An 11,460-nucleotide genomic window follows, 5' to 3' on the forward strand; every position below is an offset into this window, starting at 1 on the left:
GCTGCAGGGCAGAGCTTTCCCCAGGGATCCTCCAGAGCAGTCAGCGCTCGGAAAGACCCCGACCTCGCTTATTCCTGTGGGGTCTGTGGCGGCACTTTGAGGGGCTGGTAACATCTGGCTGCTTGGCCAAGCGTGTGCCCGTCCCTCCCCTCACCCCCTGGGTTGCTGCTCCCTCTAGGGAACTCTGCAGAAGTTCGTGGACGACTTGTTCGAGACGCTGTTCAGCACCGTGCACCGCGGCAGCGCGCTCCCGCTCGCCATCAAGTACATGTTCGATTTCCTGGATGAGCAGGCGGACAAGCACGGCATCCACGACACGGATGTGAGGCACACATGGAAGAGCAATTGGTAAGAGGGGGAAGGCAGGTCCGAGTGTTGAGCAATTAGCTGTGTCCCAGGGTGAAACGGAGGTGGGGAATTGCTTTGGGAAGGCTGGGGACCACCAAGTTGGGCAAGAGGGCGCAGTCGTAAGCTGTGCCAGGAAAGGTTTAGCTTGGACATCAGGAAGAAGTTCTTTACAGAGAGAGTGATCAGGCATTGGAATGGGCTGCCCAGGGAGGTGGCAGAGTCACCATCCCTGGAGAGATTTAAAAAGAGACTGGATGTGGCACTCAGTGCCATGGTCTAGTAGACAAGGTGGTGTTGGGTCAAAGGTTGGACTTGATGATCTCAGAGGTCTTTTCCAGCCTGGCTGATTCTGTGATTCTGTGGAGCCATGCAGGTTCAGAGCATGAGATGTGCCACAAAGCCATGCAGATGCTTTTCAGCCAGCACTGATGCTGCCCCGGTGCCCTCTGTGGATGTGGCAGTGGGGTTTGATCCTGGGTTGGGCTGCCAGTGTGGTGTTCGTGGAATCACAGAATCACAGAATATCCTGATTTGGAAGGGAAGGGTATTAAAGCACAAGCCCAGCTATCTCTGAGTCCTCTGCCCAGGTGGAAGCTGGAACCAGCCTCTGATTCCCACACTTTGGAAAGAGCCAGTCTGTGAGTGGGAGGCAGGGCTCCATGCCCACACCACCCTGCCTGCACAACCCTGCTGTGGCACAAATGCCAGGACTGGCTGGGAGGGGAGAGCTCAGCCAGTGGCTGCACCTTTAGCATCACTTCAGGCAGCAGCTGGAGCATTTGGGCATCAGGAGGAGGTGGCACGGGGGGAAGGAGCCAGCCCCATGTGCCATCGGCCTTCTCCAAACAATAACAGCTCTCACATCTCTGCCTCTGCTGTTATTTTAGGATTAAAGGCTCCATGGGTTGTAAATTTACCTCTGCAAGGAAGGAAAAAAAGCACAACAAATGGTTGCTTCCTAAAGACTTTGTATTTCCCCCCCTGAGTCCCTCGTGGCTTAAAAGGCCTCTAATCATCGTGGCTGCAAAAGCCAGGTTCCCCACTAAGGCTGTGGGAAGCTCAAAACAATTCCTTGAAAGCCTCAGAAGAAGGAGTTATTGGGGTAAAAATTGTGGAATCAACAAGAAATTATGAGACCTCTTAAAGCAATAAAAAAAGGAAACAATGACCATCAGAGTTTGACCTGCCAGGGGCATCACACCCCATGAGCCCTGGCCCTTCCTTCTCCCCGGGGCATGATGGGCTCGGCTGAGCTGCAGCATTCCCAGGAAGGGAATTTTGGTGGGGAGATGGGAGCGGGCTTGTGCCACTGGAGCAGGTCAAAGCAAATGGAGGCTTGGAAGAGGGAGCTGGACGTGCTGGGGATGTGGCTGAGCCGCTCGCCTGCAGTGCAGCAAGAGTTAAGGCTGCAGCCTTCAGCGAGCTGGAGAGACAGAGAGGGCTGAGACTTGAAAGGTAATAGAAAGCAGCAGCTGTTTTTTTGATCCTGCTATACAGCCAAAGAAAAAAAGGAATAATAATTCCCCTTTGATTGCAAAGGCCTCGGGATCTGGGGACAAAGCCTCTGATGCTGCTGCACCTCCCGTGGATGATGGGCCGTGGCGTGGCCGGGCAGCGGCTGATTAGCGCGGGGGCAGCTGCCCCAGGCTCACCCCGTGCTGCATCCATCCACTCTAACCAACTCAGTTTAATGGGCTTCTCACGGAGATGCTCCCCCAGAGCCCCCAAATGCTGCCCAGCTCTGCCCCAGCACAGCCAACCTGCCCTCCTGCCCTGCACCTCCTCCACTGTGCGGGATCAAAGCCCAGAGCGGCTCCGGGAGCAGCAGTGCCCAGCACAGGCATGGCAGGATCCAGCAATCTGGGCAGCACTGGGCTAACTGGTGCTTGATGCCCCTGGCCCAGCTCCTGTTCAAATTCTTCTATTCCTATTCTTCCCACCATTTGTACTCTGCCTGGGAACACAATCCGCAGCATGTGCCAGGGGAGGTTTAGGTTGGATATTAGGAAGAATTTCTTTACAGAGAGGGTAATCAGACATTGGAATGGGCTGCCCAGGGAAGTGGTGGATTCTCCATCCCTGGAGGTTTTTAAGATAAGACTGGATGTGGCATCAGTGCCATGGTCTGGGAACCACAGCAGTAGTGGATCAAGGGTTGGACTTGATGATCTTGGAGGTCCCTTCCAACCCAGCTGATTCTATGATTCTGTGATTCTATGTGCCCTTTGCCAGCCTTTGTCTCCCCATCTAATTTTGTTTCTCGCTTGCCCTCCAGCCTCCCCCTCCGATTCTGGGTGAACGTAATCAAAAACCCCCAGTTCGTGTTCGACATCCACAAGGGCAGCATCACGGACGCCTGCCTCTCCGTCGTGGCTCAGACCTTCATGGATTCCTGCTCCACCTCGGAGCACCGCCTGGGCAAGGACTCCCCCTCCAACAAGCTGCTGTACGCCAAGGACATCCCCAGCTACAAGAGCTGGGTGGAGAGGTGGGCAGCAGTGTGGGTGGGGGGTGCTCTGCTCCAGCCCAACCTCCCATGGCTGGTGATCACAGAGTAGAATGTTGGGAAGGGGATATAGAACAGCTGGAAGGGACTCACAAGGATCATTGATGATTGCAGCCCCGCCGAGCATCGCTGCTCTTATTTTCAGCTTGTTACAGACCACAATCCTGTTTTCAAGGCTCAAACATGAAGCGAAATGATGTTCTTTTCCCCGCAGAGCTCAGTTTAAATCCCAAGGGGAATAGGAGCGTTTTGAGCCGCTGTGTTTCACATGCCCTCCCCTGGCCTCTCCTTCCCGCAGGTATTACGCCGACATCGCCAAGCTCCCCGCCATCAGCGACCAGGACATGAACGCCTACCTCGCCGAGCAGTCGCGCCTGCACGCCGTGGAGTTCAACATGCTGAGTGCCCTCAACGAGATCTACTCCTATGTCAGCAAGTACAGCGAAGAGGTGGGTGTCCCCTGGGCAGTGATGTCCCCTGGGTGTCCCCCGGGGCAGTGGTGTCCCCTGGGGTGATGGTCTCCGCATGGCAAACGGTGTTCCCTGGAGTGATGATGTCCCCTGGGCAATGGTGTCACGTGGGGAAAGGTACCCCCTGGGGTGGTGGTGTCCTCTGAGCAGTGGTGCTCCCTGGACTATGGTGTCCCCTGGGCAAATGGTGTTCCCTGGAGTGATGGTGTCCCCTAGGCAATGGTGTCACGTGGGAAATGGTGTCCCCTGGGGGAATGGTGTTCCCTGCAGCCATGGTGTCCCCTGGGGTGATGCTGTCCCACGGCGTGTGTGTGACAGACCAGATGCACTTCAGTGCAGTGGTGGGTCGTGCAGTGATCCCTCTTGCTGCCACCCAGAGCTCCCCTTGCCCTTGGTGCAGCGTGGCCGTAGCTGGCAGCGCTGCTGTCCCGCTGTTCTCTTTGTGCACAAAGAGGTTTGGGTCCTGCAGCACAATCCCAGGAGGACTGAGAGCTAAAATATTGTGGGAGCACCTGGATTCCTCAGCCTTGGCATGCACCCGGTGCAGCCTGCTCCTTAATGCAGCAGAAAATCATCATGACCCACTGAAGCTCCCCAGAAACATCCCTGTCTTTTGGGAAGAGCGCGGTCCAAATCCCATGTTGCAGTGACGCAGACTCCTGTTTGCAAAGACACCCTGGCAGCGTGAGCTCCTTTAATGAATGCATCACTTGAAACCAAGTTCTCGCCATCTGTTCCACCCCTTCATTTCGCCGCGAGAAGAACCTTATTTTGCAATTACGTCCGTTAAAAGGGAGGGTTTTGTCATTTAATTGCGTGTGTGCGTTTGCGATACAATGCCACGGCTATTTTCCGATTAAAGGGCTTAAAAAAAATCCCATCAGTTCCGTGCTAAACGAGACAAGAAATGTTGTGGAGTCCAAGGTACAGGGGAGGGTGGGAATGATTTTGTTGTGCGGGTATCGAGCGGTCCAACGAACCAACGGCGAAGCGCTGGGCGCGTTGCTTCGCCATTTATTTGAGTTTCACACCTCCCCGTCTCAAGTTGCTCACATCTCGCTGCCCACCCACCTCCTCCACCCCCTCTCTCACACACTGACTTCTTTCTCTGTTTATTTCCCCCCCCCCCGTTTTATTTTCTCTCCCCCAGCTCATCGGGGCTCTGGAGCAGGATGAACAGGCACGTAGGCAGCGGCTGGCTTACAAAGTAGAGCAACTTATTGGGGCCATGTCTATTGAGAGCTGAAGAAAGGTCGTGGTGCTCAAGGCCGGCAAAGGGCAGAGGATCACGTGGACTCTCGGGAATTTAGAGGGAGAACAAGCAAGGAAGGCACTGGACACAAATACCAAGGCTCTTCTGGAGCAAACAGAGATTGGCCCAAGGACTGACTGTGTTCAAAAATCACGTAGGAACCGGTTTGAAAAGCAGGAAGAGAAGAAGATAAAACATCTCAATCCAAGTCCGATCAAGGTGGATCATTTTTTCGAGCATACACAGAAAGAAGGAACCTGGAAAGTCTGGATGTCTCCGTGACTGCTGCTTTGCATGAAAATTGTTTGATGTATATTAGAAAATAAAACTTTATTTAAAGGCTTTTTTTTTTTTTAAGAAAAGGAAGAAAAAGTACAAAAAAAAAAAAGAAAATAGAGCAAAAACCACAGAGGCCATAGAGATAATCCTGGCAACAAGGATCAGCTCTGAATCCTGTCCTCGAGAGCCTCCTGAGGACACGGCTCAGACATTCTGCAAACGGACTCTCACACCAGTTGGAATGTCTGGAAAACCGAAATCGTCTTCTTTTTGGGATCTTATAAAACAACGTGAGCACAAGTTTGCACCACACCTTTCTACACAAAGTGAAATAGCAGTTTAGCCCGAAAATAGTTCAGTGGCTGAGTAACTTATAGGCACTAGAAGGAACTTTACCTGAATTGCAAAACCATCAGATCATCCGACCTGTCCTGAAATCCAGCTTTATCGATGTATTTATATAGTGTCAATATATATATTTTTTTTAAATCCCATTTGCTGTCGAACGAGGAAAGATCGGAATTTAAATGCTTTTTTCCCATTTCTACCCCCATTCCACCTCGCAGTGGCTGCGGTGATCCAGCAGGGATGGGCTCAGCGCCTGGCTGTGGTGATCCAGCAGTGATCTGGCAGTGTCCAGCGTGGCTGGGATGATCCAGCAGTGATCCACTCAGTGCCTGGCATGGCTGTGGTGATCCAGCACTGATCCACTCAGTGCCTGGCATGGCTGTGGTGATCCAGCAGTGATCTGGCAGTGTCCAGCATGGCTGGGATGATCCAGCAGTGATCCACTCAGTGCCTGGCATGGCCACAGTGATCCAGCAGTGATCTGGCAGTGTCCAGCATGGCTGAGGTGATCCAGCAGTGACCCATCCAGTATCCCATTGCTGGTCCCACGTGAGCCCAGCCCCCCCGGGCAGAGCTGGGATGATGCCTCCAGGGTTGATTTTGGGGGTTTCTTGCAGCCACCTCCCATTTCTTGCAGTAAAACCCGACAAACCCCCATGTTTACAGTGGGTGATACTTGAAAAGCCTGGACGTCACGAGAGGAGACATTTGTTGCTCTTCTGTTTGGAGTCGGTCGGCACAGGCTCCCTTTGGGTTTCTCTGCCACACTGCCCAGGGTCAGGACTTGTATTTCCACTGGAAAGGGGAAAGAAATCTCTGCTCTAGGCAAGGGCAAACCTTAACCAGCACCCGCAGGCCAGCCAGCGCTGCTGTCGTGTCTCTGTCTCAGCGTCTCATTGTTCTCTTCAGTCCCTTGCTGGTCCCCCCAGCACGTGTTCTTGTGGCCAGTGACAGGCAAATGTTTGTGAGTGTTATTCCTTTCAAAGACACCAAAGCTTATGTGTGTCCCTTTGTAGAGTGCCAGGAGGGGAAGGAACGCTGTAAATATTTCTCTCTGTAGTAAATACTGATATGTGTGCAGGCTGCAGCGGGGAGGGCAGGGTGAGGAGGTCTGATGGAAATACAAGTATTGACTGCATGAGCTTGGCAGTGGCACCAAAATAGCTCCTGGCATCTGCTCAGCCTGCCCGGGCAGGGCCACACCAGACTGGGACCTTAGTTTGCAGCCAGCGTGTGTCGAAGGAAAATCCATTTTCATATCCATCCCACTCCTCCACTGTTCCTGCCTAGAGGAGCCCAGCAGGGTCACCACGGGCTCCCTGGGCACCAGAGAGCTGCTGGCTTTCGGTCTCTTGCAGTTCAGCAAGAGGAGAGGGGAGAAAAGCATGCAGAGAAATACTCAGGAAACCTGTTGGTTTAATTACCATTCAGTAAAAGCCATGCCAAGCCCGCTTTCTTTTGGCAAAATCCACTCCTGTGAGTTTCTCTGGGCCCTGTTAATATTCTGGAAGAAAATACTGATGACAGTGATCAACCTTGTGCAATAAGTCCTTGACATTTACAATGGCCTGAGCACTGGATTTACTGAGACACGGAGAGAGTGTCAGAAACAGAGACTGCCAGGCGGAGCAGGGTTCATACTGCCTGTTACTGGGGAGTTCCCTTCCCAGGAATCCTGCTCCTGCACAGTGAATCTAACGTCAAAGGCAGAAAATGTGCAAATGTCTGGGTTGTCCTGTTGGGCATCACAGAGCCCAGCGCCGGGGATGGCGTTGGAGCAGCCACCAGCCTGGCCTGCTCTTTGCTGTGGGTCTCACAGGACATTGCAGAGGGTCAGGCTTTGAAATCCTGGGGGTTTTTTGCTGGTTCTGTTGCTGCTGCTCACCGGGATCCACCACACAGCTCAGCTGAGGGATTTCCAGGTCTGTGTGCCAGCTGTGATGGTTGTTTTGGGCATTCGTACTCAGATCATTCACCAAATTGTCATGGTACTCTGAAACCCAAAGAGAGCAACTCCAAATAGTTCCCAAACTGTTTCCAAACACAGTCTGAACAATTATCTCTGCAGGATTCACAAAATATGAGTACTGCCCAAAGCAGAGGCCTGGCTTTGCATCACCTGGGTCTGGGAACTGTGTGCCTGCCCAACAGCCAAGCCAGCCTTCATGGTCCTCTTCTCTACATCTCTTTGAGAGGCTTTTGCATAGCCATTTTAAGCTTGCTTTCCTCCTCCTGCTCTCTACCTTCTGGCCAGGAGCACCCCATAAGCCAAGGTTTTGTCATTCCCCACTCCCCTGTATTTTCTCAGCAGAGGTGGAGGTCCCCAAACATCCCCTGGATTCTCTGGGAGAGTACTAAGGAGAGAAGGGGACAACTGAGTTGATCTTCCTTGCTATGGGGAAAATTTGAGCAGAGGAGAAAAGGGAGAGCAGCAGGAGCACTTTGCAAACCAATGAGTTCTTGTACTTTTGACTGACTTCTGAGGGAAGCAGAAAAAACATCTCCACTTCCATCACCTGGAAAAGCATTAGGAGGACAGCAGAGGGAACAGCACGGTGCTGGCTGGAAGGGTGGCCTAGAAATAACCTGCCAAGTATCTACTCGTGGTGGTTGACATTAATTATGGATCTTTACAGGCAATTATATGGAATGAAGCAACATATCCCCTTGGGGCAAAGCACTTGTAATCTATTGCCCTGTTTGCATCCATCATTTCCATTACTCCTTTGGGAAGAGGAAGCTTCAGGTCTCAAAACAGCATTTCCTTTGCACTTGCAGCAAACCGGACTCGAGGTTTGGTCAGGAGGGGGCAGTTGCCTTAGATGAAACGATTTCACATCCCTCTCGTTGCCCCCTTCCTCCTGCAAGGTCGGTTGGTGTTCAGAGTCTCCAGTTCACTTCGTTTCAGGTGTTCCAACATCAAAGTGGGAGACGTCATTTTTTCCGGAATCTCTCTGCCTGGTGTCGCCGCTTAAATAATTCCATTTAATCTTCTGCTCATGAGCTATCAAAGCACCCACTCCGAGGGGGAGCGAGGTGCTAATCAAACGCTTCTCCACCTTGAAAGCCTTTATTAAAAACCCCATATACAGGAGTGTAACTTACAGGCGAGCTTGTCTCGGCGTGAGCCCCGCTGCGGAGCGCTGCAGCCCACCGGAGCACGGAGGATGTGGACATCAAGTGGTCCACGCTTTGCCATAAAGGATGAATTTATGTGTAAAGGGAGGCAGGAGGGATCAGCACAGCCAGAGCGCTGGAAACCGTGTGAGATCCAGCGTGGACCAGTCTGGAGCTGCGTGAGGACCCACCCCAGGGACCAGCGCTGAGAAACAAAACTGCTGCCACGGCCTCGCTGCTGGTGGGGAGCATCCCAGCAGCATTCCATGTGTTTATCCCTGAAGGAGGCTGGATGTGGCCGTGCTGGACATGATGCCTTCCTGCAGGTCTCGGTGCTGTGACACTCTGAGGATGGTGAGTGCAGCCACCTGATGCGGTGGCAACAGAGACCTTCATCACAGCAGTGCCTTCAACACACTGTCTTAAAATCCTGATGGCCCGTCCCCACGTAAGTTTTCTCTCCTGCCTTCAACTGGACTTCACCAAAAATGTCATAATGCAGGAAACAACTCGGGTGGGCACGTGGAGGATGAAAGCAAGAGCACTTAAAGCTCTGGGGCTGCGTTTGTGAATGATGCTGACTCTGAGCCCCTCAGCGCAAGTTGTTTGAGCCTGTGTGGAAAGGGTGGGAGCACTCCCCTCCTCCAGTGGGCACAAGGTCTCATTTCCGGAAGCCCCAAGCAGCCAGTGGGTATGAGGAACACTGACCTGCCTGCTGCCCTCACCCAGCTTGGCAAAGGGCAGAGCAGCTCCCTGTGATGCTCCTGTGCCTCGAGCCCCTTCCCTGGCAGCAGCCCAGCCACGTTCTCTCCTGTCACTGGCTCTTCTCCATCCAGTTTCCTGTGCTGTCAGAGCTCACCTGTCATGGGGACTCAGCTGGCCCAACTAAATGGAACTAAAATAGACTGACTTGAAAAAGCTGGGCCATCAGGGAGAGCTCACGTGTGACTGTGCCCTGGAGAGAAGAAAAAATGTTCAGAGAAGGGTAAATAACTGGCATCAAAGATGCATTAAAATGCCACAGAGCTTCAGCCATTGTATTTCAGAGCCACATTTGTACCATAAATCGCAAGCCAGTGGTGCAGGGAGCTGTGACATTGTACATAGTTGTGTGTGAGGTGGAGCTCGGAGCACAGTCCCATCTGTCCTGAATGTGTCTTTGGTGAAAACACCCACAACCACCCCAAGCCTTCACCCAGTACCACTGAGAGCAGCAGGGCAGAGGCTGCAGGCAGAGCACTGCTGACAGCTCTGAGGCCACTCAGCACCTGCGTGGGCAGGAGGGCTTGGTTTTATTAACGAGACATTCGGTGGGGAAATAACTGGAGCGAACAATGCCCCGTGTGTGCTGTTCGGGCTCTGCTGAGCTGAGCAACCCTCCGTGTGCAGTGTCAGGGGAGGTTGGTCAGATTAGTTTTGCAGGGGAGGAGGATGGGAGCCTTCAAACTGATTTTGGTTGTGCAAAGCCTCTGCTCTCCATGAAAAGCCCCGGCTTCAGGCGGTGCTCCAGTTCTGGGCATGGCGCAGAGGCCGGAGTCCCAACTGCGGGTGGTACCTGGTGCCTTCCTGGCTCCTGGAAGAAAACTGGGGGTCTGTGGTGCATATCCTGCACCCCAGGGTGCTTTGAGTGCTGGGGCCATGTCAGGGTGGGAGATGGGGAGGTGAAGGAGCGGGGCAGTGTGGGATGGCAGAGCCCAACTGCTCCCTTGCTGGAAAAGTCACTCCAGTCCCACCTGGGCATCTGTGCCCACATTGCTGGGGTGGCACCAGGAGCAGCCCAACCGAAGGTGTTCTGGCCATGCTGTGAGCATGGTGGTGTCTGTGTGCTTGTTCTTTCAGATCCCCCTTTGCCCCCGTGTTACCCATTCCTCTCCTTTCTTTGTAAAAGTGGAATATAATCCCAAAAAAAAAAAAAAATAGACGTTCCTGCAGCGCCGAAGAACACGCTCAAAGAGACCTGCAGGGTCCATCCAACTGCACGGACAATATCCCAAACTCTCTGGGCCTCCTGAGGCTGCCAAATCAAACACGAGATCTCCTGTATGGCCTTTCCTTTGAGATTTTTTTTTTAATACCTCTATTTCGAATAAGCTTGGAAGTTTATGCAACAGCTTCTCCATCCAGTGTTTCCATCCCATGGACACAAAGGTGCACCTGGAAAAGGAGACTTTGGAAGGTAAATGAGCTGATTTTGCCACGTTATTTCATGGCTTCAGAAGATAATGCAGTAAAATGTCCTTCTCTTATTGATGAGTGTTTTGGTGTTAATGGCACCTTGGGGGCTGTTACGGTGGGAAGCAGGAAGGGGAAGGGAATGTACAGGTACTAAAGCTTCTGGAGTCCCCAAAACCATCACAGAATGTAGAGGTATCAGCCATGGAACAGATTCTGATTTACTCTGCCCCCTTCCCCTCTTTAAAACCAACAGAGTTTTAGGGGATTTGTGTATTGGCAGAAATAAGGAATTGGTTTGGATCCGTACCCATTCCACCGTATCGTTCTCTGGCTCCTCCCCTCCCCATTATACTTGACACACTGGAGTTCTGTATTATATTTTTTTTTAAGATGATTGTCTGTTTTTTGTTGTTTTTACAAGTGTTGTGGAAAAAAAAATGTAAGAAAGTTTAAGTATTTAAAAATGTTCCAAGGAAAAAAAAAGGGGGTTTTGTTATTATTCTAATATATTATTGTGTACCTATTGTAAATATGAAACACTCCTATTTTGCAAGCCAAGGACTCACTTTGTACTGTTGTTATATATAAATAAAGTTTACTGGTTAAAAAAGCCCTCCTGAGTGGGTCCTTATTTTCTAACATGTGGTGTGTAAAGTGAAGAATATTTACTTACTGAATGCCACCAGCAAGAAATGGGTAAGTGGAAATCACAGAAGGGTTTGGGTTGGAAGAGATCTTAAAGCTCTCCTTTGGGTGCAGGGACACCTTCCACTAGCCCAGGTTGCTCCAAGCCTCATCCAACCTGGTCTTGAACACTTCCAGGGATGGAGCATCTGGAAATAATCCCTGTCTAGTGAAACTGGGGTGCAGCTGGGCTGGATGGGGGTCCCCAATCCTTGCAGGCAGAGTGGGCACATCAGCAGTCTTAGAGACCGCAGGAAACACTGGATACTTCCACTCTAGTT

At 51.9% G+C, this 11,460-nt stretch overlaps 1 protein-coding gene across 5 annotated transcripts in view; it reads left to right on the forward strand.

The window, feature by feature from the left end:
- Positions 1 to 11,108, forward strand: part of PLXNA2 (plexin A2) — a 173,554-nt gene extending 162,446 nt beyond the window's left edge. For 4 of the 5 annotated variants that reach the window (XM_027695025.1, XM_027695023.1, XM_027695024.1 and 1 more), the window contains 4 exons: positions 179 to 348; positions 2,624 to 2,836; positions 3,153 to 3,303; positions 4,475 to 11,108. In XM_027695025.1, the coding sequence (XP_027550826.1) occupies positions 179 to 348; positions 2,624 to 2,836; positions 3,153 to 3,303; positions 4,475 to 4,570 (630 nt within the window). In that variant the 3' untranslated portion in view covers positions 4,571 to 11,108. The remainder of the gene's footprint in view (positions 1 to 178; positions 349 to 2,623; positions 2,837 to 3,152; positions 3,304 to 4,474) is intronic. The other variant, XR_003536172.1, reaches the window with a different exon arrangement.
- Positions 11,109 to 11,460: the final 352 nt, after the last annotated feature.

Source organism: Neopelma chrysocephalum, unplaced genomic scaffold, assembly GCF_003984885.1.
Source record: "Neopelma chrysocephalum unplaced genomic scaffold, ASM398488v2 Primary Assembly neopelma1_100, whole genome shotgun sequence".
Taxonomy (NCBI): domain Eukaryota; kingdom Metazoa; phylum Chordata; class Aves; order Passeriformes; family Pipridae; genus Neopelma; species Neopelma chrysocephalum.